General features: G+C 49.3%; 1 protein-coding gene across 1 annotated transcript in view; it reads right to left on the minus strand.

Moving 5' to 3' along the window:
- LOC131411474 (ephrin type-B receptor 1-like) overlaps positions 1 to 24,191 on the minus strand; it is an 84,101-nt gene that overhangs the window by 54,205 nt on the left and 5,705 nt on the right. Inside the window, exon 3 of the mRNA XM_058550356.1 lies at positions 6,603 to 7,284. Coding sequence (XP_058406339.1) covers positions 6,603 to 7,284 — 682 coding nt within the window. The remainder of the gene's footprint in view (positions 1 to 6,602; positions 7,285 to 24,191) is intronic.

The raw sequence follows: 24,191 nt of genomic DNA on the forward strand, positions 1-24,191 counted from the left end.
CAGTTCTTCACGGCAGATACTGGTGCAGTAAGTGGTGACACTGGGACCCCAGCTGGACTCCTGGCCCAGTGATGTTACCCACACCACCTCAGTAATAACCATATGGTGTCGTCTTCGCCATCTTTGATAATATATACTTATTAAGTCATGGACTCCACCCAGGGCAGCTCGCATGCACAGGACATTACCAAATCACTCTCAGCAGCTCTAGCGCTGACCTGGGAGATTCATGATTATTCGGTCAACACCAGTGGAATTTGGGTGCTTCCACCCATGTCTTTTAAAGGCAGAAGGGGCAGTGCAGAGCACAAAGGGATTTGGAACCCAGAGCTCCCCAATCCCTCTGGCCCCTTGCCATCCTCTGCCACCTCCAGCTCCAGGACTGGGCAGCTGTGTCCAGTACACTGGAGCCAGTGTGGCAGAAGGGCATCCTTCCAACTCTGTTTCCTGTTGTTCACACCAGTGTCACAGCCTATTACATCCAGCCAATTACATCAGATTCCTCTCTGGAGGGCACCAGGCAGGGCCACCGTGGGGAACAGAGGAGGCCCAAGAGATTTCTAAATGAAGTAGCCTGTTGGGAAATCCTATTATGAAGCTCATCTTACAGGGCTGCAGTGTTAATGACCTTGGCCACCCCCCACCCTGAGCTGAGCTGGTCTCCCAGGGGCTTGAGAGGAGGCTGGGTTGTGGCCTTCCTCTCACTCACCAGCCAACTACCAATGGGCCAGGAGAGCAGAAAGCGTTCCTCAGGGCCCTGAATGCAGCTTCCAGCACAGCAGCCTCTCTCTCTCTCTCTCTCTCTCTCTCTCTCTCTCTTGCACACACACGCACACGCTCTCCCTCAGGCCCCCACCTTCCTCTCAGCACCCAGGATGAGCAGGCAGGTGGAGACCCAGAGCTGGGACCAGCAACCCTAAGGGAGATGGAAATTGGCCCCAGAAACTTCTTTTTCCAAGAGGAGGTAAATTAGACACATTTTCCTCCACCTTCGAATCCTGCAGATTTTTCTTCTCAACTCCCTCAGGCATATAAATTGGCTCATCTCAGCCGCTCACATTGACAAAGGCCCCAAAACTGTTGAAAGGTTCAAAATGTCCCTTGGGTCTCCAGGCATGAAGGAATTTACATGTAGGTGGAAAATTACCAAGGAAAAAAGTCCCCATTTGGAGAGAGGAGAGGAGTGAAGAAGAAGCTGTGGAAGGAGAGGAGACCTCAGGGAGACGGCAGGGAAGGGTCCAGCCCGAGGAGCACGGGGGGAGGGCCACACAAGGCAGTGCCCACCAGGTTTCAGGCCCCAGCTCAGGGCTCTCACAGATACCTGGGGAGTGGGAGAGACACAAAACGGGGAGACAGATGAACCAAGAACTGCTCTGTTCTTCAGGAGTTGTCAAGGCCCTGCCAACACCCAGAGTTGGAATGGTCTTAGCTGACCTCAGAGCCCCTGGAAAAGCCACGTGGATTCTGGTTACAGGACACAGGTCCTCAGCTCCAACCCTGATTGGCAGTCCCTGAGCAGAAAATGGGAACCCTGCAGGTTTGACTGTGCCCTTGAGGACAGAGGTGGCACCCTTGCTGTTCTGAGGACAGTCCTGAGTGAACAGCTGATGCTGGCCAGCTATGAGAAGATTGCTCTTTTCTGTAACCCCCGGACAATCTGACCTCAGCTCTCTGCCCATCCCCTTCTGCCCAGAGTCCTCTTGGGCTTCCTAGCAGCTGAGGTGTCACGTCCACACCCTTGGGCTTCATCACAGCCTTCTCATAGCCCCTACTCAAGGTGCACTGATGCTCCGAGCACCTCCTCCCTGTAGGCCTGCAGGCCCCGTGCTCAGTCCACCCAGCCTCCAGCCCACTTCTGCAGTCTCGCCTCCCAGACTCCTTCTACGTCCCCTCAGGTGCTCAGTCCACCCTTTCTACAAGTCCCACAAGCCTTAGGACACCTTCACTGACCTCTCCCGGGGTCCCCTTCTTCTAGACTCCATAGCTACATAGATAGTCTTGGTCTGGGGCTTCTATCCAGGGTTCTCGGCCTGGGACCCAACCAGACCTACCCAGTTGCAGTCTCAGAAGGGGGCATCTGGGGATGTCATTTTATAAAGCCTTTCCTGGGGTTCTCATGCCCACCCTGGGATCAACAATTGCTGCTTCAGAAGACCACTGTTGTCTCTCAGGCTTGGGGAGTTTTCTCTCCTCACTCAGACCTCTAGCTGGCAAAGACCACCTGCCTCAAGGCAGGCCACCTGAGCCACACCTTTCAAATGAGTGTTACCTGACCGACTGACCCGTGGAGGGACTGTGGACCATGTCTAAGTGCTGATCTCACTGGCCACTGCTTGGTGGTCATGGAGCTGGGCCTAGGCAGGTGCAGGCAGGTGATGATGGAACATGAGGATGCATGCTGACCTGTGTCTCTGGGTGGGGGCACCACATACCACCTTCATTCCAGAACCTTATTCCCTGGGTAACCAGAGTCAGACAGGGTGCTTTAGGGCTTAAGGGCAGCGACACTTGGCAATACATGGCACTGCTTGGCTTACAGAGCATTCTCATATCCATTATCCCTCTTGATTTTCACATATCCTGAGAAGTAGGCAGAGAAGCTAGGACTGTCAGGGGAAAAGGGCTGACCTAAAAACCATCCAGAAGCTCACAGCAGAGCGAGGACTAAAACCAGCTCCTGTCTCCAGGTTAGGCCTCCTCCACCTGACACACCCCCTTCCCCTTTTCATCCACCTGCACCCCTCTGCAAGTGACGGCACCAACAGTGAAGGCCTGGGCACCATGGGTCAGTGTGAACGCTCTGCAGTGGTGAGCCAAGGCCATCCTGGACACCCATGGGGCAGGAGCAAGGGAGGATGGCAGGGAGGGTTATGTACAGCATTGTCATTTCTTGAGTCCTGGCAGTGGCTGAGAGGCAGGCTAATGAAGCAGCTCCTTCTGGAAGCTCCAGGGACTGTGCCTGGGAGGGAAAGCCAGGCCTTCAGGGGGTGCTCAGGGGCAGAAGCAGATCCAAGCCCCATGGGTACTCTGCTCCAGCTAGGCTTTGGCTGCCAGAGGCTGTCCCAGCACCTGGGACCCCTCCTTGGGCACCCATATGGGATACTGCAGCCCCCAAGCTTCTAACAGACAGATAAGAGGTCTGCCCAGGCCAGGTTCCCCGCAGAAACTATCAGCCCTAACCCAGCCATCCTCCCCCGAGTTCAACTTCAGGTGATGCAATATTTTGGGCTCCACAGCACAGAGAGAGCTTACCGAGCACCAACTCTTGGCCTCCCTGGCCCAGGGCCAGTTAGGCTGCAGGGACCCACCCAGAGAACTGACTTAGCCATCAACCCGAGCAGGGAAGGTGTGGAGGTGGGAAAAAACAAAGTCATGATTTCTCATTAATCTGCTCCACTATGAGCACAAAACTTAAAGTTGGGGCAGATGGGCCATTTTCCTAGTAATTAACGGTTTCATAGAGACAAGCACATGATGGGGTCAGAGTCATTGGTGGGATCAGCAGGCTGCTGTGATTCTGCCCGATGGGTCCAACTTGTGTGTGCAGAAAGGAGTCCAGAACAGTCCTTGGGCCATGGAGCCCTCTAGAAAGTGTGCAAGCCGCTTGTAGCACATTCTAATGTTCAAGCTCCCCCCACAGCTTTCTCTGCTTGTCCCTCACACACCCTTCCTCCTCACAACAGGAACAGCTCTAGGCCAGGACCACTCCTTGCTGGCTGGGCTGCCTAATTGGTCTCCAGGTGCTTCTGTACAACTAAGCAACTGGTCACCATGACTTGGACAGGCGAGGGTTTAGCAGATGCAAAGCAAGTCAGGAGAAAAAGGTTCCTGCCCATCATGAAAGTCTGTTGTTCCAGAAAAATAATATAAAGGATATTCTTTCCACCACCCTGTAGATTTGACATGTGCAAAATCCAGAAAAGAAATTTTATCAGATCAACACAACTGTGTGAATCACAGAACTATCCAGGCTTCGCCCAGCTCTGCTCCAGGGCATTAATTCTCAGGGCTGTGTTGGGAGAGAGTAGCTTGCCTTCCTTCTCCAGTCCTACCAGGACAGCTGATGGAGGCTTGCTGTTTCCTACCCACAATTCTCTGGCATCCACCATTCTCCATGCTCCTGGCTTTGTGAGGATTGGCTCTACTAAGCAGGCCACCCCAGAACTGCTATGAAGGGCCACGGTGACCACCTGACAGCACAAGATGAGCACCCAAAATGGGTGTGGTACCTTCCCTTGAAGATACACCATGGGGACCAGTCACAAATCCCCCCCACAGGTACTGCTCACCCTTAGGATGCAGAGTTCTCCCAAGATCGCCATCTATGCCCAAAGCCCTTTCACCTCCCCACAGGAAGCCCGCTGTGAGCCCTGGGAAGGGAGGTCTGGCTCAGCCATCAAGGCAGGATCACCAGCAAAGCCAAGGCCAAAGAATTTGGAGGATGCAGCTTAAAGTTCTTAAGACAGGGAAAACAGGGCTTCTTTGTGTTGAGCTCAGCCAGGCGGCTGGGCTTCAGGACCCATGATGCTGCTGACTCTCCACTCTCAGAAACTCCACCAAAATGTGGCTGCCTGTGCCTCTGAAATGGCAAAGTGATGGTGCCCTGGGCTCCCCATTTCCTCCATCCTCCAATGACTCTGCAATAAGCAGCTTGTGAAGTCAAGCCAGGTGCACAACAACTCTAGATTAGGAACGTCCACCAAAAGTCGGGAGCTGGTTGCAGTTGGGTAGGGAGAATGGGAAGAAACCACTTGGATTTACATATTTGTCCCCATAAGCCCTCCCAGGACAACCACAGGAGGTGACTGACAAGGCACTCGGACAGCAGAACCCCTCAAAAGAGAAAAGTTCCAATTAGCCCAAAGAAAGGAGAGCCTGTTCCCAGAGTCCCAATTAAGTCAGAACCAGTCAATGGTTGCTCTGGTTCCTGCCGTTCTGCTCAGGAAATAATGAGAAAAATGAGAGGGCCCCAGCCAGCAAGCGCGGCATGGCCGCCCTTTGAAGCCTGGAGAAATCATCCTGCATTGTTGCAAGGGTGCCTGGCAGCTGCTGCACCTGCACCTTTAAGAACTCAGCCTGGTGCCTGGGTCCTCACTTGGACCCTGACATATGACAAGAGGGCACCTCCTGCCCCTCCCCCAACCAATGGGACAAAGAGGAGCGCTGTGGGACCAGGCCGGGCTGGTTTTAAAACTGTCTCCATTGATTCAACACTTGATCTGGCACTCTCTCCCCTCTGTTTCCATACCATCCATCACAGGTACCATAACCAAGAAATCCAATAAAGATACAAAGGCGCAGCTCTCCGCTCTCAGCAGGCCTCAGACAGGCGATGCCAGCGCCCAGGACCAGGCAATTAGCTGAGTCTAGAGGATGGCAGAGCTGCAGGGCGTTAGCAAGCCGCTGCCTCGTGCTTCGCCTGCAGGTGTCTGGGGAGCAAGGTAAGTGAGGAAGGAGACACACAAGGGATGGTCTGGTGCTCAGGCAGGTGGGGTTGACCACAGGGAGGACAGCTGGCATGAAGCTCATGAAGGGAAGGAGGAGCTAATACAGCCCCCCACCTCCAAGTTGTCCCCAGAGGACTAGGGGCCACCTGAGTGATGAATTAGGGTCAAGGTGGTGATTTTTGAGGTTCGTGTGGGAAGCCTTGCTCTTGAAAGAATCTGAAACTTTGAAGGCCACAGGCAAAATTTAATAAAGGACAGCAGATTTCTCTTCCCCAGCTCTGGAATCCCCCATGTTCAGCTTCCATGCATTTAGTCAAGAGGTGAACTGTGGGCCCTCTAGAACCTTCTATTCACTCCCAGAGACTAAGCCTTGAGCCAGTTCAGCACATTTATTGCCACACATTGGCCATGTGCTCTCTAGGGCTGAGAAGAGCCACGGTGAGCACACAGTATCCTGATAGCCCCAAACTGCAGAGTTTGCATCAGTCAAAAGCAAAGGTAACACAGCACGTAATACAGTCCCACCTCCATTCCAATAGCTTCCTTTCCACCCAGAACACACCAAAGGATAGGCCCTATCCCCAAGGCCTGGCATTGAGGCCCTGGAGAAAGACAGCGCAACAGAGGGCTTTGAGCTAATGAGCTACTTGGGTTCAAGTTAAGTGCTGTGGGAGCTGGACTGAAATGAACTAAAATATTTTCCAAATTCAGTCACTTTTCAATTACCCTTGAATGAATTGTCCAGGACAACCCAAATTCTCCATTCCTCAGAGTGTGGGGCTAGACACAGTATGCTTGAGAGAGTGCGTGTGTGTGTGTGTGTGTGTGTGTGTGTGTGTGTCTGAAAGAGAGAGAGAGAATATGAATGTCTCTGTCCCAAAACTAAATAAAACTGACTGGTTATTAAGCTATTATCCACGTTTGGAATTCTTCCCATCTCTTCCCCCCACCATGAAAATGGACACTCTGGTTGGACACAATTGGAAAATCATCAGGCCTAGCATTGGGGATGGATGTTTCTCAGAGCTTTATAATAAGCAATTATATGCTCTTCTGTTTCTGTATGATCCAGATGTGGAGGTAGGGAAACCTTGCAGACTCAGCCCTGCCCCAGGTGAGCAGGAAGCAGAGGCCTCAAGAGGCTCCAGGGCTTACCCTTGCAGGCCACGCTGTTCTCGGGCTCATAGCCAGGCTTGCAGGTGCAGCGCCCGATGGGCACCATCCACTCCCCATCCCCGTTGCAGTAGAGTTTGATGGGCACATCCACTTCCTCTGCATTGGGGATGCACGTGCCCCTAGCAATCACCAGAGACGTGCTCTCTGCCCCTGTCATGGTCTCTGGGAACACTGCAAAATTTTGCACAACGCTGGGACACTTTTTGAAGAAGACACGGACAGAAAGGAGAGACATACAGGCTCCATAATCCTGGAAAGCAAGGTAAAAACCATTCCGAGTAAGAGGCCCAAAGCTCCTGACTTCCGTGTTGACCTTCATCAACCTTCCCCCGAAGTCCACCTGGGAGAAGCTCTCGTCTGCAGCAATGGTGTCTACTTTGAGGTAGGGGGCCTCGGACCAGAAGGCCGACTTCTTGGTGGCAATGACTGAGTCAGTCTCATAATAGTACAAGTTGAAAGTCTCCTTGCAGGAGCCTGGGACATTGGGGAGGCTGCTGCAGTCTCTCACAGTGAAGCGCATCTCCGTGTAGATGCGATGGGCCCCCCGCCGGTTGATGAAGGTGGTAAGCAGCCAGTTGTTCTGGTTGGGCTCGAAGACATTGCACACCTGGTAGGTGCGGATGGTGTTCAGGTTTTCATCGTAGCCACTGACTTCTTCCCACTGTACCAGGCAGGCCACAGGCACACACATGCAAAAACACAAAATAGAGAGTGAGAAGACAAAGAGAGACAGAGCAGAGAAGCCTGGAACTGGAGGGGACCTTACAAGCTCACCAGTCCACCTGCTTGACTTGAGAAATGAACACACCTAACCCTAAGTTGTTTTTAAAGATCTCCTTATAAGCAGACTTCAGAATATTTCTCTGCAGCCCATCCCAAAACATAACAGACTTCACTCTAGAAAACCTTCCTTCATCTAAGCCACAACTCTCATGCTGTGACTATGGCTTCTTACATCCATGGGGACAACCTGCAGCTTTTAGCCCCACATAATGGCAGGGACTTTCTTCCTCAGTGCCACAGCTTCTACTCTCAACAGTCACTCTGTGGATTAGGGGTCTGACTGTATGAGACCCTCACCTTGGAAATCCTCATTTCTGAACCTAATTTCTTTTTGTGGTGAAACTCCTTTATATCCCTGAAAAGCATATGAATATATAGCTTTTCAGAATTTCTCAACAAACTTAGATTCTCATAAACTTTTGTTTTATAACATCAATCTCTTTGAAAGAGCTAGTCTATAAAACTGGTAAGAGGAGGGGCTGCTAAGAGAGATCCTTAATGAAGCAAATTAAGCTTCATTGTGTGCGAATTTCAAGCAAAGATGTGATGGAAGAGAATGTTGGAGAGTGTTACTTAGGGAGCAAGGAAACCTTCTTAATGAGGGAGAGACGATTGTGATTCATGTTGGAAAAGATAGCTCTCATTCTCAGCAGCTCAGTAGACTGGAAGAAGAGGAGGAACAATGCATTGATTAAGTGATGACTCTCAATCTTCCCAACAACTTTCAGAACTAGACACAATCATCCCCAATTTACAGATGAAAAGACATAACGCAATTTGCTCATGGTCACATGGCCATAAGAGGAGATGGGGAGGAGAGGAGACAGAAAGAAGTGCTTTGAATGGCCAAAGAAACTCAACTAATAACTTATTTCAGTAATAGGCAATAAGGGGAGGGGGGTCCATGAAGGCACGGCTGCCTTAACTGAGCCACTCGGGACCAGGGGCCAAAGAAGAGTTGCTGGTCATTCTCTCTTCCTTGTGCTGGGAGAGGAAGCAGCTGCCCACACTGGGGAGCTCTCAGGACCCTGATTTCAAGTACTGGGGGTATTCCCAGGAGGTTTCAATTCTTTGTTAAAGTTCTGTTCTGCTTGCCAAAAGAAAATAAGGAAAAGAAGAAATTCGACTTCTTAAAATGTAAAGAGAAAATGGATTAAGATCCTTGACTATTTAGCAGTGGTGATAAAAGTAACCAAATAGTACTCATTTCTTTATTGTGCTAATTGCTTATTATTCACAGGGTGGAGTTGAAATTTATCCACTAGAATTCTTCATTAAAAGAGCTAAAATCAAATCATGTGTGCATGGAAGTATATGACAGTTGCTTCTGGCACAGAATTAAGTCCCCTGAAGGAGTAGGAAGGCAGAGGCAAGGCCGTCCTTCAAATTTGCACCAGGGCATCTGAAGACCAGGCATGGTGCTGAGGAGAAATGGACACATGGAGAGCTGGCCCTGTACTCCTAAGTCTGAAAAGTGACCTCATGGCCACTCCGGCTGCCCAGGCCCCGCCACCGAGGCACCTGACCTACAGGCTATCCATGGCCCTTCTCTCCTCTAGCCCCTCCCAGCACTCCCAGGGGCCAGTTTCCCCCCAGCCTAGAGTCTTTGGTGAGCTCCTTCCAGGACCCTTGCACACTGTCAAACCTCACCTGAACTTTGCTTAATTTCTTACTGATGCTCTAGATGTCGAGGAACCACTTTTTATTCCTTCTTTAAGATTGTGTTATGTTCTATTTAAATGTGTTTGTTAAAGTTATGTTCTGCTGGCCTGGTTTTTCTGAACCAGAAAGCAAATATATTAGGGAAAACAAGTCGCTGACAGTTGTTGTAGTTCAAATTTTCAGACCTCTCTATCTTTCCACGGCCATTTTGAAATATTTTCTCAGGTGACCCTAATGACTTTTGAGGGAAGGACAGGCTTCTTTTGCTGTTCTGCTATTGTTTAAACACAGCAGGTGTCACGATCCATTATTTCAGTTGGGCTATGTAAGTCTAAGCAGGAATGTGGGCCTCATTTCAGGTGGGGGCCTGATCCCACCCAGAGCCCTTGACCCACCCAAGACTAATGCAACTTTGCTGTGTGGGAGCACAGCAAAGCCCACCTTTGGGGGCTCACCTCAGCACTGAAACTGTCACCACCAGTAGGCCTTTAAATAGAAACAGAATGAGGATTTACATCCTTGTGGAGCTGGGATATTGAGAAGATTTATCTTAGAAAATGACATTGATTGGTATTATAAGATCCAACAGAGGTAATTTTTCAAACATTAACCTCTCTGGGTCTCAGTTTTCTCATCTGTAAAATGAGGAATCATACTGGGTGACCTCGAGTCATAAAATCCTACTCATCTAATTGATTCTATGACAGCTCCTAAGGGAGCAATCAAAGCAAATTAGGGGGAATACAGCCATATATTCAAAGGGAAAGAGCAGGGAGAAACTGAGAGATAGGAAAATAGCTCCCTGTTGTTTGGCAAAGGCCATCACGGAGTCTCACATTCATTTCTTTCCCTCCTTCATTCTTCTCCTGCCAGCGGGTGCTACCGGAGTGGGAAAAATGAGTGATTAGAGTGGGCTAGATGAGGCAGAAATGCTTTCTAAGCAAGTGGCAATTTGGATTGGGGGCCTTGAAGAAAGAGATTTTGGTAAGTGGAGATGACGGTGGGGACAGAGAGGGGCGAACACTGTGATTCGTTTGTGATACTTGGAATCAGTCTCATGGCTTCACAGTTATACCTAATTCACTCATCAATGAAAAAAACATTTACTGAATGCCAACTTTATGCCAGGCATTCCATTAGCCACTGGGGAGACAGCATTATGAAGCTTATAATCTAGCGAGGGAAACAGAAATTAGACAAATGGTTATTAAAATAACTAAATAATTACAATTGCGATATGTGCTATGAAGAAAAATCACAGGGTGCCAAGAGAGGGGGTGCACCTGATATACAAGGCAGTGTCAGGGAAGATCCTCCAAGCAGAGAGGGGATGGATGGATAGGGCTTAGCCAGGAGAAGTATGTCTGCTAGAGGCAGAGATGCGCAGAGCACCCAGGCCCAGGAACAGCGAGCACAAAGGCCCTTTGGTGGGCAAAGTGGCCTGGTGCCAGCGAGGAACGCAGCCTGTGCAGGAGAAGACCCATAAAAAGCTACAGGTGGCAGGAGTAAGATTGAGGGGAAAGTGGGTCTGGTCGAGAAATTTGAATTTCATCCTGAGGGTAACTAGAAGTCACTGATGAATTTTAGGGAGGAAAAATAAAGGTGATCCTAGCTGAGTTTTTAAAAGATTTTTCTGATGTAAAGTAAAGACTGGGTTGGAGGGCAGCTTGGATGCATGGGTGGGACAACCGGATGTCACTGTAGTGGTCCAGGTTGGACCAGACCGGTGGAGACAGAATTACATTTTGGGGTAGAATCTCACTCAGCTGAGTGGGGGGGGTGGGGGGAGAAGACAGCAAGAGACTGGTTTGACCAGACCCAAGGGGCCATGTGTCCCCTTAACACTCTTTCATGCATCAGCCCTGCCCCCGCAACCAGGCTGTGAGCTACCCTGTGTCCCAGGCACACCATTTCTCAGATCGGTAAAAAAGGAGGGTTTTACCAGTGTTGGATCTACTACCCCGTAGATACTCAGGACTCAATTTTTTCTACTCAAGACTGGCTCCAGTCTCTGAGACATGCTCTCACTGCCCGTCTCAAAGCCCATTTCCTAAAGGTCTCCATTCAGGGGCAGCTTCTCAGGTTCCACTTCTAAGCGTTTGACACACTGCTTCCTGTGTTCTTTTCGGCAATTATCTCGTCCCATTAAAACAACAATGAAACACCATGATTTGCTTATCAGATTGGCAAAAAATTTAAAAGCTAGAATATCGCGTCTTGGTAAGAATGTGGAGAAAAGGGCACTCCCAAGCCTACTGGTGGCAGTGTGACTGGTGAAACCTTTTAGAAGTCGAATCAATAGTTTCTCTCAATGTCTAAAATGTTGGCCACAACTCAAATCAGTTGGGGAAAAGGTGAATCATTCTTAAAAATTGTTGTGATAACTAGGTAGCCAACTGGGAATAAACATAACTTTGCATCATATCTTGCTCCATAATAAACTCCCAGTGAATCAAAGATTTAAACATTAAAAATAAAACCATAAAAATACTAAAAGAAACCATGGAGATAATTTAAATATACTAATTATGACACGAAACTCAGAAGTCATAAATGAACAGATTGATCAATTCAGCTCTGTACAAGTTTTTTTTTTTTTAATTGGCATGACAGAAATGGCCCTAAGTCAAATCAAAAGAAAACATGCTGGGAAAAAACTGTTTGTAACTTATTACAGATAAAGTATTAATTTCCCCTGATATATAAAGAAAATCTATACATCAATAATTAAATAGAAAAATGGGCAAAGGATATTAACAAGCTGTTCACTAAAAAAGAAACAGATATGCTTGTAAACCTATGAAAAGATGCTAAACCTCACTCATTATAACCAAAACGGTAATTAGCCACATGGTGATACATTTTTTTGGGTGGGGGGTGGTTGCGGTCAGACAAAAGTTCCATACACAATGTTGGAGAGGGAGTGGGAGATAAACATTCTGATACATAGCTGGATGAAGGGCAAATTATTACAATCTCTATGGAAATTTTGGTTTTATTTATGAGAATTACAACTGCACATGCCCTTCGACCCAGCAATTCCACTTCTGGGATCAACCCTCAGTTTGATGCTAATCTAACAGTAGACCACCCTTCTTGGAGTTCTCAGCTGGACTCTAACGTGGCACCTAAGACCCGATGTTAATGTCCATCAACTAGTGAACTCATAAACAATATGAGTAGCCATAGATAATACAAAAATTGGATGTAGTCATACAATGGAATACTATTTGGGAATAAAAAAGAAGGAAGTACTGCTACATGCAACAACATGGATGAACCTCTTAAAAACGAAGCTAACGAAAGAAGCCAGACACAAAAGACCACGTATGGTATGGTTCCGTATATGTGAAATGTCCAGAAAAGGCAAATCTATAGACAGGAAAGTGTTAGTATTTCCCTGGGACCAGGGATGGGAATGGAGAGTGACTGCAAATGGGCATGAAGAATCTTTTTTGGGGTGACAGAGATGTTCTAAAATGGGATTGTGGTGATGGTTACACAACTCGGTAAGCTTACTAAAACTCATAGAATTGTACATTTAAAATGAGTAAATTTTATGACATGTAACTAATATCTCAATATAGCTTTTTTTTAAAAAAAAACCTCTTTGTGATGTGAACCCGACTACACCTCAACACCCCAACACCCCAATAGCGGTCTCTATTATCTGCAAATAGTATGCCTGTAGTAACTTCATGTCCCAATTTGTCACTACAATTTGCCATTTCTTCCAGAACAATGTTCCTTCTGTCTAGCCTCTCTCTTGCGTTCCCAAGGCCATGTGCTAGGGCTGGCATTACTCATGCCTGGACTAATGCCCTGGCTTGCTGTTTAGTCAGAAAGTAATGACAACAGACCAGGCAAGAGATGGCAATGGCTCAAACCAAGGCCATATCCTCGCAATTGTGTCCATTTCTGCCCCTTGATGTTGTTGCTGATGTTCTGACTGGCCCTAACGCCTTTCTTCCACCCTATCCTCATCCCATCTCAACTCCTCCAAGACACAGAACCAGAGAATAATGATCTGGCCGGAAGACACTATAGGTCGTGTTGACCAAGACCTTTTGTCGACAAATGGGCCCACTGAGGCCCAGAGATATTCAATAGCAGGCCCCAAAGTCAAGCAGCAGATGGGCGGCAGAGCCCAGCTCTCTTTGAAGCTCCCTCCTTTGAGAGGGCTCAGGTCTTATTTCCTCGATGATGCCTTCCCAGCTTATATTCAGCTACCATCTCTCCAAATGCTTAAAGAATGATTGAGCTTATTCCACAGAATTTAGCATTTGATAATACAATGTTTTGAACTATTCGTTAATTACTTCGTGTGTGTGACTTTGGTTTCCACTACCAGGCTGTGAGCTCCTTGAGGACAGGGAATTACATTTTGACTAATTTATTAGTTCATTTCAACAAGCGAAATAATTCCATGCATTTGGCTTTGCAACACTGATATTACACAGCGGCATTTTTATTCCCTAATGTCTGGGACCAGTGAAATCCATAGGTTTCTCAGCGCTCCATCCTCATTCCCTTCTCCTCTTACTTTTTATCCTGGGAGATCTCATCCACATACAAGGCTCAGCCATCATGGGGTTCATCACTGACCTGTCCCCGACACCCCAGACTTGTTTATCCAGCTGCCTACTGGACGCCTCTTGATGAACACTGGGAAGGGGACTCACTACCTTGCTCTCTGCAGTCCTGCTGCAGTCTCACAAATCCATTGTCCCCAGTGGACTTGCTCCTAGAGTCTGGACTGTGCCGGAGACCTCTCCACATTCCCAGTGTCCAGCCCTTAATAAATACTGGCAGACTGAGGGAATGAGCAAGGCCCTGGTCTGCTCCTTAACTTCTCTGCCTCCTCAGCCCCTGGTCCTTTGCTGGAGACTTACTGCAGGTGCCACCAGGCTAACTTGTCCCTGGGAGAAGAAGAAACAAAGCAGCCTTGCACAACCAGGAGAATATTAACAGCCTTTGAAAGGGCACTATTATTGACGCAGATGACCACCTGTCCTTGAGATAAGCATAACAGAAAACAACAATGACACTCATTAGAAAGTACTTGCTCAGGCTTTCAGATCATGACTTTGATGTATGAGAAAGACACCTTGAGGTTCTTCCAAGATCTAGGTTTGTTAGACTCACTTGTTGGAAGTCAGAGCTTGAAGGTCTGTTACTCTGGAGTGGCCCAGAGTGCCTGCTGACATTTGGTCAGTGCATACTGACTATCTGCAGTTGGCTGATTGTGTGTGTGTGTGCGCGTGCACACAAAACCTGCTGTTCCCCTTCAAAACCACTGCCATGAACTCTATCCACCGGCCCATATACACTGCCTTCTAGAATAATCTTTAGAGACTCTAACACATTCTTCATCCTCCAAAGACAGATTTGGATTTCAGTAACAGGCAAAGGTCATCTGAAGCCAAATCTGATGAGCCAGATGGATGAGCAAGCTAAGAAACATTTCTTAGTCAAAAATGAAGAGTCACTATAAACTGAAGTTAAGAAGAGTGAGCTGACTCCACTCTACGCCTCTGAAGACAGTTACAAGCCTGGAGTTCTGGAAAAATTTGTGATAGTTGATCCCTCCCTGGGGCCCTGCTGCAACCTCCCAGGTAGACCCTGTCCCTCCCAGAATGCCCAGTGGCTACCATGATGCTGCATCACAGTAACCACCATGAGTACACCATTTCCACAGGGCCTGTCCAGGAAGGGACACTTCCTCTGGACATTGCTATTTAAGATGAGGATAGAAATCACTGAAACTGGTTTTTTGGCCTCTATTACCCTAACGAGAGGCTATTCTGATTTGCTTCAAACCCAGCTCATTTAATTCATTGTTTTAATAAAGAATTGAGCATCTACTACTTCCCCAAGCAGTGTTCTAGGTGTTGGTGACACAGCAGTGACTAAGAGACAAAGTCCCTGCCCCCAGGGGCCTTATATTTTAATAGACCGAACCAGGTATGAACAAGCAAACACATGAATAATATGAAGTCAGATAGTGTTAAATACTATTGAGAAGCAGGTGAGGGGATAGTGAGCGACAGCTGGCAGTGGGTCATCAGGGAAGGTCTCCTCTTGGGCAGAGATCTGATTGACATGCAGGAGACACCAGCCTGGAAGGCCCATGACAGGAGAGCATTCCAGGTTCAGGGAACTAGAACGAACTCTCCAGAGCAAGAGTATGCCTGCCATGTTGCCAAGAAGGCCAGGAGGCCACGGTGGCTGCCAAATTGCACTGGGCGAAGGGAAAGTGGAAGGAGGTGAGGCGGGAGAGGTGGCCAGGGGCAAGCAGCCCCCACCTCTGCCAGTTACAGCTCTGTGACCACGGACAACTTTCTGAGCTTCAGTTTCCTCATCTGCAAAATACTATTTACCTTGCAAAGTGTCATGAGGACTGAAATATCATATAAGTAACTCATCCAGCACTGTGCCTACATATATAACTACCATTCACTAAGTACCAGTTATTATCATTCTTATCCTCATCAGCAGCATCACTGTTATGTTAACCTCAAGATCCACCTCTGGCTGATGATTCAGGGTGTGGAAATCGTCTCCTCCATCTTAGGTAAATATGTCATCCTACCCTTTGATCAGCAGAATGCAGAGACTAAAGGGCCGAACTCCATCTCCTTACAGACCCAGAGGACAGCCAGCAGCCCTGCCCCCTGCCCCTCCCAGAATCTCCAGGGCTTCCTCTGGGCAGGCTTCAGCCTGGACTCCCTTCCCAACCAGGCCATCCCTGGGCCACCATCAGCCACCAGCTCAGACAACAAGGAGACAAAACTGGACACGGCTCATGGGCGTTGGTTCCACTCAGCTTCTGTATTTGGGCACAAACTGCTGGCGAAGGAACTTATTTCACAGTCACCGCCACCATGTCCCATGGAACCATGACGTCCCTGGCACTGCCCCATCAGGGGAAAACCAAAACCCACTTCCTGGCCCCCAGATAGAGATGGCTGCCTCTCTGAACAAGAAGCCCACTGAGGCCCGGGCAGCACACAACCTCACAGAGCCCACAGGAGGCCACAGTCCTCAGGGCAGCAGATTGCTCGGCTGGCTGGAGCCACCACCGCCAATTGGCCTGGACCCTGAGGACACGGCTCCTGTGTGGACAATAAACTAAGCCTGAAAGAGCTCCGATATGAGACAAGCTAAAGGGCTAATTAAAATGTAAAATGTGGTCCGTGGGGCATCAATTCCTACAAGCCCAGAGGGATCTACCATTTAGTACACCAACCAACCAAGGCAGCCATCTACTCAATGGCTCCCCCGGGGGCTGCGAGCACCAGCTCACCTCTGAATATGCTTAATTTACTTCCCAGATGTGCTGGGCTGGGAGGACAGGAATGGCCCCTATTCATTACCGCAGCCCCACGTAGGGTGTCAAAGAGCTGAGCACTGACTTAGGCAGGCCGCTCCTGCTGAAAGCCCAGAGCCTTGAAAGGGGACCACATCGCAGAGAGACAAAGCAATGAATCCCCTAAACTATTCACTTACTCCCTGGGATGCATCAGAGCCTGGGAAGAGGGGTGAGGACACAATCAGAACATGGAAACATACTCATTGTTTCCCATCGCAGTCTCGGAGAATCTCCACAAAATCCTTTTGGAAACTTGGATGGTGGAAAAATGCAAGAAATACTGTATTGAGGTGGGACGGGGAGAAACGGCCCCAAGCAGATTATAGCCAGATGGCTGGGAAGGAGGTTTTGTGTTTACCAAAAAAGTGCTGGGAGTAAGAAGCACTGCTGTCATCCTGCCTAACCCAGAACCTTGAGGTCATGGTGACCCCTGGCTTAGGACAGGAGTTCAATTCACAGACTCTGGAGTCCCCCAGACCCAGCTGTGTGACCACAGGCAAGTCTTTACACCTCTCTGAGCCTCGGTTTTCTCCTCTAACACAGGGATACTAATACCTACCTCACGAGATGGTTGTGAGGGTTAAACGTGATAATACATGTAAAGTACTTAAACCTGAGTAAGAGAGAACCCGCCCCCCTGCCCTCCAGAGTCACATGGTTAGCCTCTCTCGGAGCACAGGGAAGTTATTTGTCCTTGATATTATGGGCTCTCTCTCCATGATGTACATGATCTACGGCTCTCTCCTGTCTGTCTGGTTGTCTGCACCTGTGCATCATCTGTGGTGTGTGCATGCATGTGTACATACATGTGTGCGTGTATGTGTGCGTGCATGCATATGTGTGTGCGTGTGTGTGCCTATGTGTGTGTGTAGTTGGGGGTGGTGGTTGTGGCCCAGGTGGGGCCTGTGTGCCCTCCTTGGGTATGCCCACACATCAAATGCCATATGAGCACTGGTTAGCCCTGCCCCTCACTCTCCGCCAGGGTGAGCATCCCTCACTGCTCAGCGACTCCATGGCTATGGGAGCCACACTAGTAGAAGGCGAATCCAGCTGGGCCCAAGGTCCAGATGGCCTGCATCTCTTTGCATCCTGGCACATTTCACACCCAGGTCTCTGCCAGCACGCCAGGAGAAACACTGCAGGCTTGTGCCTCGGGAGGGGGCTCCTTGTCCACAGCGCCAGGGCCACTGTAACTTCCACCAGGCAACAGCATTTCGTACCAGGCCCTGCCTGGAGTGGGGTCCTCAGCCATTATGACAGCTGCTGCTGCTGTTGACACTGCAACAGTGACAAATTCATCCTTCTGACAAGATCCCTTTAAATAATTCACAGGGAGCTGGGGATTAAGACACTGTTTCTCTCTGTCTCTGTTGAGATTTAAAACACCCCCAGCTGGGGTATTTAAAAAGAGCATAATGGGCTGCCCCTCGTGGGTCTCCCCTCCCCCTTTCCTCCTCTTTCCCATTTCCCAAACTCATCCCCCACTCCACCAGCCAGCCTTATAACAAGGAGGCCCAGAAAACAAGAAAGGGAAAAAAAGGAGAGAACCAGTGCTTGGCTGGTCACTATGGCAACGGTGGCAGGGTATTCAGCTGTCATTATCCCAGCGCCTCACACATGTGATTATCTTAAGCTGTCGATTGAATGTGGTCCTCACTGCTGCCCAACAAGGCCTTGTCGAACAAGGCAGGGGCGGGAGCTGCGGGCCCCAGCCCCCAGCTGCCTGATACCGCTCTGGCCAGACCCCAGCTCTGTTGATGAGGAACAGAGTTACCCCTGGGAGAGACTGATGGCATTTCCCTTCAGCTTGGAGGGATCTCTGCTCAAAACGCATAGTGGTGGCTGGCCTGAAGTTGGGCCACCACACGAAGTTACAGGCTGGGGAAATAGGCTCCTCGTTCCATGAGTGCAGAGAGTTCTGACTGAGCGTGGGCCAGCTGGAGCCGTCATGGAGACAAGAGAGCAAGCCAGCAGAGAGGAAGAGGCTCGCCTTCCTAGAGGAGCTCTTGGCTTCATTCCCATTCTCGGGGTGGCAGAAAATTCCCATTCTCAGGGTGCAAGAAAATCGAATCTGGCCTGGGAAGAGGACACACTCCCCTCTATCCTGTCTACCCCCCCTCAACTGTGGGAACGTGGCCACTGTGAGTGGGGACTTTTCCTGGGACTGCCACCACTGGAGCTTGGTCCTGGGAAGCCTGGGGAGGGCTCTGGTCTCACGCCTTTGCCTCCTGGACTTTGCTTCAGATTGTCCCTGGGCTGAGGTTCCCAGGTCCACAACGTTCTTCAAATGCCATGATCACTGGTCACCCCTCACTGGGCATGATCCAGGTTCTCCAACGTCACTTTAAAAAGCTCAGCTCCCAGAAGAAGCCCACCGTGGCAGAGGTGCTCGGGTCAGCACAGCACACAACAGGCCACCATCACCTGTGACTTGCACCTGGATTGCTCCGAATACCACCACCCCAATCTGGCCTTTCCTGCACCTACTTCCTGAGGTCAGTCCCACGAACATGTGGCCAGCCACACACAAGTCCCCACCACCTGAGGCACTGCCCACCTGGACCACCCCTGGCTTGATGCTGCACAATGAACTGTTTGCACCTAAAGGCAAACGCAGACTGTTACCACTGACCATGTTTTAAGACAGAGCTCTCAATCGGCAAGATAAGTTTGAATCCATCATCTTTCATGTTGGCTCTCCTTCGTGACACCAGGGAATGTGTTGGACATGCCTGTCTCCACCAGAAAGAGTGGTGAGTGAGACAGTGTGCCTGGAGATGAGGATGTGCCATGATTAGAATTCCCCATTCTATCAGCAGAGGAGCTCCTCAAATGAAGAAGGGGCTGGTTCAGCAGAACTGACGCTGAGGCCCCTGGATGGGACAAAGCAACTCTCTGCAGCCAGCTCATGTCTGTCCCTTCCTGAATATTGGCCAAGGCCTGGGGGTGAGAGCTGACCCACAGGCTCCTCCATCACCCCCTGGGGCCAGCCATCCCCAGGGAGCACTGTGTCCTCCTCTGGATCGCTGGCCAGGCCTCACCCACTCTGGGAGCAGAGCTTCCCCTCCAGGTTCCCCATGGACCCGCTATTCTCTGCCCCCAAACCCCACATCACAAAGCGCCTGCTCCAGCTCTCCCCCAGCATCTTGCCTTAAAACACGACTCACAGGGTGCTTGACATGTGCACTGCTCACTGCCCTGACTTTCACTCCCACCCTTTCCCTGGGGAGAAAAGTGGAGAACTTTTGCCTCGGCTCGCCCTCTGCTCTCCGGTTTCCCAACGATATATGACCCTGAGATCCCTTCCCCATACTCCTTCAGGGGCAGAAGTACAAGAGCAAGCTTTGTGGTCAGACAGGCCTGGGGTCACTCTCAGTGAGACCCCTAAGCAGCCCTGTGACTTTGGATGATTGCCCTGAGCCTCAGTGTCTGCTCTGCAAAATGGGGGAAACACCACCTGGCTTGCCGGGTCCTGGTGAGAATTCAGTGAGGTAACACAAGTAATGTTCAGTGCTTGGTACACAGTTGGTATTTAATTAATGCAACTAGTAGCAGCAGTAGTTATTACTCTTATTAATAATAACTGTTATTAATAACAGAGTGCACGCTCTGATGGTATTTATGCAAGAGCCACAACCTGATGAAAATGCTGGAATGCTGATCTTGTATCTCAGAGGCCCCCTCAGTCAATTCCCACCCTCATCCGAAGCAAGTTAAGTCCCTTCAACAAGAGCCACTGAGACCACTAGGACTAGTCAGGGCAAGCTGTATTGACTGAGCCTGAGAGTTTACAAAGACGGTAAACACAATTTAATCCTGCCAACCACTCTGTAAATAAGATCTCACATTACTCATGTGATAGAGGCAGAAAATGAGCTCCAAGAAGTCAAAGAACTCAGAGGAAAAAGGAAATAAATCCAGGACATCAGATTCCAAATCCTGGGCTTGCTCCTTTATACTATCAGAAGTACAGAGAGATTTAGGTCAAACTATTCTAATACTTTTGGCCATAACTGGAGGTAAAGCCAAAGGTGTCATCCGATGGCGCCCTATTCCCGCAGAGGCCAGGCTCATCCTTCCCGAGGCAGGCCCAGAGGCCCCATCTGTCTTCTGCCACCTTGACCCTCCCTTCTTCATCTGTTTTCCTCCTGTCCATCTTCTCCAGGCCTCTTAACCCTGCCTCCCCTTCCCTCTGAGGCTTTGTCTCTCCCGACAATATAGTTCTTTCCTTCACCAAGGTGACCCTTGTGAGGGAGCTGTGAGTTCAGGCCCCTGCTGCCTCATCTCAGCTCCATCCTGGTGCCGGTGTCAGGAGCTGTTTGCTTCCATGGCCCTGAGAGCCACGCCCACTTTCCACTAGCGAAGAGCTATCCTCACGCAGTTGTCCTCAGGCTCAAATACCAGTGGGAAAAAGGTTTCCAGGGTTGAGACAAGAGACATGACCGGGGTACTGCCTTACTGGGGGAGGTTTTAGAGAAGAGGAAAGGTACCTGTCTGTCCAGGCGAATGAGGGTTAAGCCTGCCTCCAAGAGTGGGAAGGAGGGCTGGTGACCTCTGGGTTTCACTCCCAGAGTCTGTGCACAGAAATATCTCCTGCTCTGCTGATCAATGGGTCTGTGAGCCATTTCCAAGAGCAAGAAAATAAATCTGTGAGACAGTAAGGTTCTGGTGAACCCCGACAACTCCCCAAGTTCTTAATACAGCGAGCTAGAGAACCATCTCTCCCTCAGTCAGTCTCTTCCCCTCCACCCATACCTCCCCCCTACACACACACACAGTCATACCCGATGTATTTCTGCAACCAATGTAATAATTAGTACTCTACTCAATGACACTGGTCATCTGTAACCTTCTATTCACTTCTCTGTTAAAGGCACACGTATGCCCACAAAAAAGATCTCGTAGAAACGCCCCGTGAGAGGGCAACCACAAACCACGAAGCCAGGCAGAACGGTACCCTTGCTGCTCATCTGGCCCACCTCCGCTCCCCTGGGGATCCACCCAGCCCCAGCCAACCCACTCCCCAGCTGCCACACTCTTCCCAGAGCAGCATCTGAACTTCATGGGCCACCTTCCATCTCTGCAGTGCCCGCCTCCGTGGCTGTCGGCCTGAGCCCCTCATGCCTTCGTCTATCACTGTCTGTCAGGCAGGTGATTTTAAACTTCCATTCCTAAAAGACACATATTACATAAAAAAATGTTTTAAGTGCCTCGAGGTGTTTTGTTCCTCATTGCTTCATAAAAGTGACATTAATAGCCAGGGAAGAGCACTGCTGAGTGCAATTACAGAGGATGTTTCAGGTATGAAAGCTGTTTTGAGCCTGCTAATGTTTCCTAATTACAGGCCTTTTGGTATCAAGAGAAAAAGATAAAGAGTGGGTGGGAGGCCCAGGGTGGGAGCTCTGACTTCTCCCAGTGGTTCACTCAAAGAGGGCAGGGGAGGGGAGGGGAGGGGCGAGAGAGAAGGGAGGTCAGAGGCCCACCCACTGAGAGGCAGGGCCTCTCTCAGCTGAGACAGCGGTACTAATTCCTGGGTAACCGCTCAGGAAAAGGATACCACCCATGTCTTGTATTGGGAGAAAATCTCTATATACTGAGCTGAATTAAAGGAGCCCATAGCAACTCAGCCCAGGAGTTCCTGCTGGAGCCACCCTCTGAAGACACTGTCGTGGGGAGCATTTCACTGGGAAAGAAGGTACAGCATGGTTGTCAGCAGTCCAGCCTGCAGGAGGTTAAAGGTCAGCACTGGCACTTTCTAGCTACATGACCATAGGTAACGTAACAGCTGCTCTGAGCCTTAGTTTCCTCATCTGTAAAATGGGGCTGTCGTGAGGATTAATGCATGCATGGCGGTAAAGCACTTAGGGCCTACGATAGAGTGGCAGATTTTCTTTTCCCTACCTAGCATCTATTCATCTTTCTGAACCTATATTCCAATTCCTCCTGGGGAATTACTCCCTTCTGCCTATCAGTCCCCGGGCTTCTGGTAGGCTCCACCCACCACAAGGGTGGATCATAGGACCTGGGAGGACCAATCAGCACTCTGCTTGTTCTGGCTGCAGGGACTGGTTCAGAGTTGGCATGGGATTCAAGCCGGTCCAGTCAGGCCCATTCGAAGCTGATTTCAGGGCTTCTTTCTGCTGGGGGCCAGGAGGAGGTGCTGTTCTTCCCCAGGGGATATGGATGAACCAGGTTGTAGGGGCTGGAGCTGCTACAGACTTATGACCTAGAGGAGGCCCCGCACCAAATCAACACCATAGGAGCAGAGAGAGGAGAAGGGGGATGCGAAAAGAGAAAAAGAAAAGAGTTGGGGGGTGAAGAGGGAGATGGATCTTAAAGATCTGGGCCAGCCCACACATGAAGCCACATCACTGCCTGGACCATTCAGTCACATGAGCCATGATACTTCCTTTAAGATTGAGTTGTGTTTTTCTGTCATTGGCCACCAGAGAGCCCTGACTGATACAAAAGTGTACATCCAGCAATCAGTGACCAGGTCAAAGGCTCCCAACCCCCACACAGTGGACCAGTCTGAGAAAGGATGACCACAACCCCGCCCAGCTTTGCCTGCCTGCTCCTGGCATGGCCTGAAATTCAAATACAGAAAACTTCATTCACAAAATCATTTTGCCCAGGGCTAAATTTCTCTTGGATTTGCCTAATTTAGCTCTGGCTTTCTGTCTTAATTAGCATGATTGAGTCATCAAAGGAAGAAAAGAGAAAATTCAGCCCTCTATAGGGTTAGTACTATGCTAACACTCCCTGAGTGTTTACCCAGGAAAAGCTTTTGCTGCCATTGTTTCCTATACGACACTGGTACCATCCTTACCCCATGGAGCAGAGGAGGAAGCTGGGGCAGAAAGAGTGTAAATGATGGACCCAAGACTACACAGCCCAGGGAGCTGCAGAGCTGGACTGCGAGTCGGTTTATTTGATGCCAGGGCCTGGGGTCTTCATTGCTACTCCACAAACTTCTCACCCATCAGACCAGATAAATTTAAATTGATTGTGCTTGGCCTTGGAACAAATGGGGTGTTATTGGAGTGGATTTCTCCCCTGAGTGTGCTTTCCTTATTCCCATGATGTGGGCAGCTGGAGAGGGTGCCTGTAGGATCTGACAGACAGCAGGAGAGGAGGCAGCCAGGGACTGCCACGTGGCCAGGATGGTCCACACGTGGACCACCAGTAGTGGCTGTGTGGTAAGCTCCCAGTGTGCCTGCTCTCATGGATGTGCATCTGGTGTCGGAGTTAATTTACCAGACACAGACATTCAAATGCATGTTGTTCCCTTCACAGTGGCCTCCTCTGGAAGTGCTCCACTTAGTCCAATAATCTTCCCATCATTTAAGATATTTCCAGAACTCTAGGAACTGCCTACAGAAGCATAAGGTGAAATCAGCTCATTTAACTTCATACACACACACAGACATATACACATGCATGTACACATATAAATATACAGATGCAATATACACACGTATACAGATACAGACACACACACATATGCACACACACGTATTTATATATATACAGATGCACATATACACACATATACATATATATGCAGATACATACAGATGCACATATACACACATACATATATACAGATATATATAGACACATACACATATACACACATGTGTATAGACACACACACATATATATACACACACATATACACGTATGTATGCAGATATACATACAGATGCACATATATTTATATACACATACACACACACACGGAGCACAGG

Source organism: Diceros bicornis, chromosome 2 (assembly GCF_020826845.1).
Source record: "Diceros bicornis minor isolate mBicDic1 chromosome 2, mDicBic1.mat.cur, whole genome shotgun sequence".
Classification (NCBI taxonomy): domain Eukaryota; kingdom Metazoa; phylum Chordata; class Mammalia; order Perissodactyla; family Rhinocerotidae; genus Diceros; species Diceros bicornis.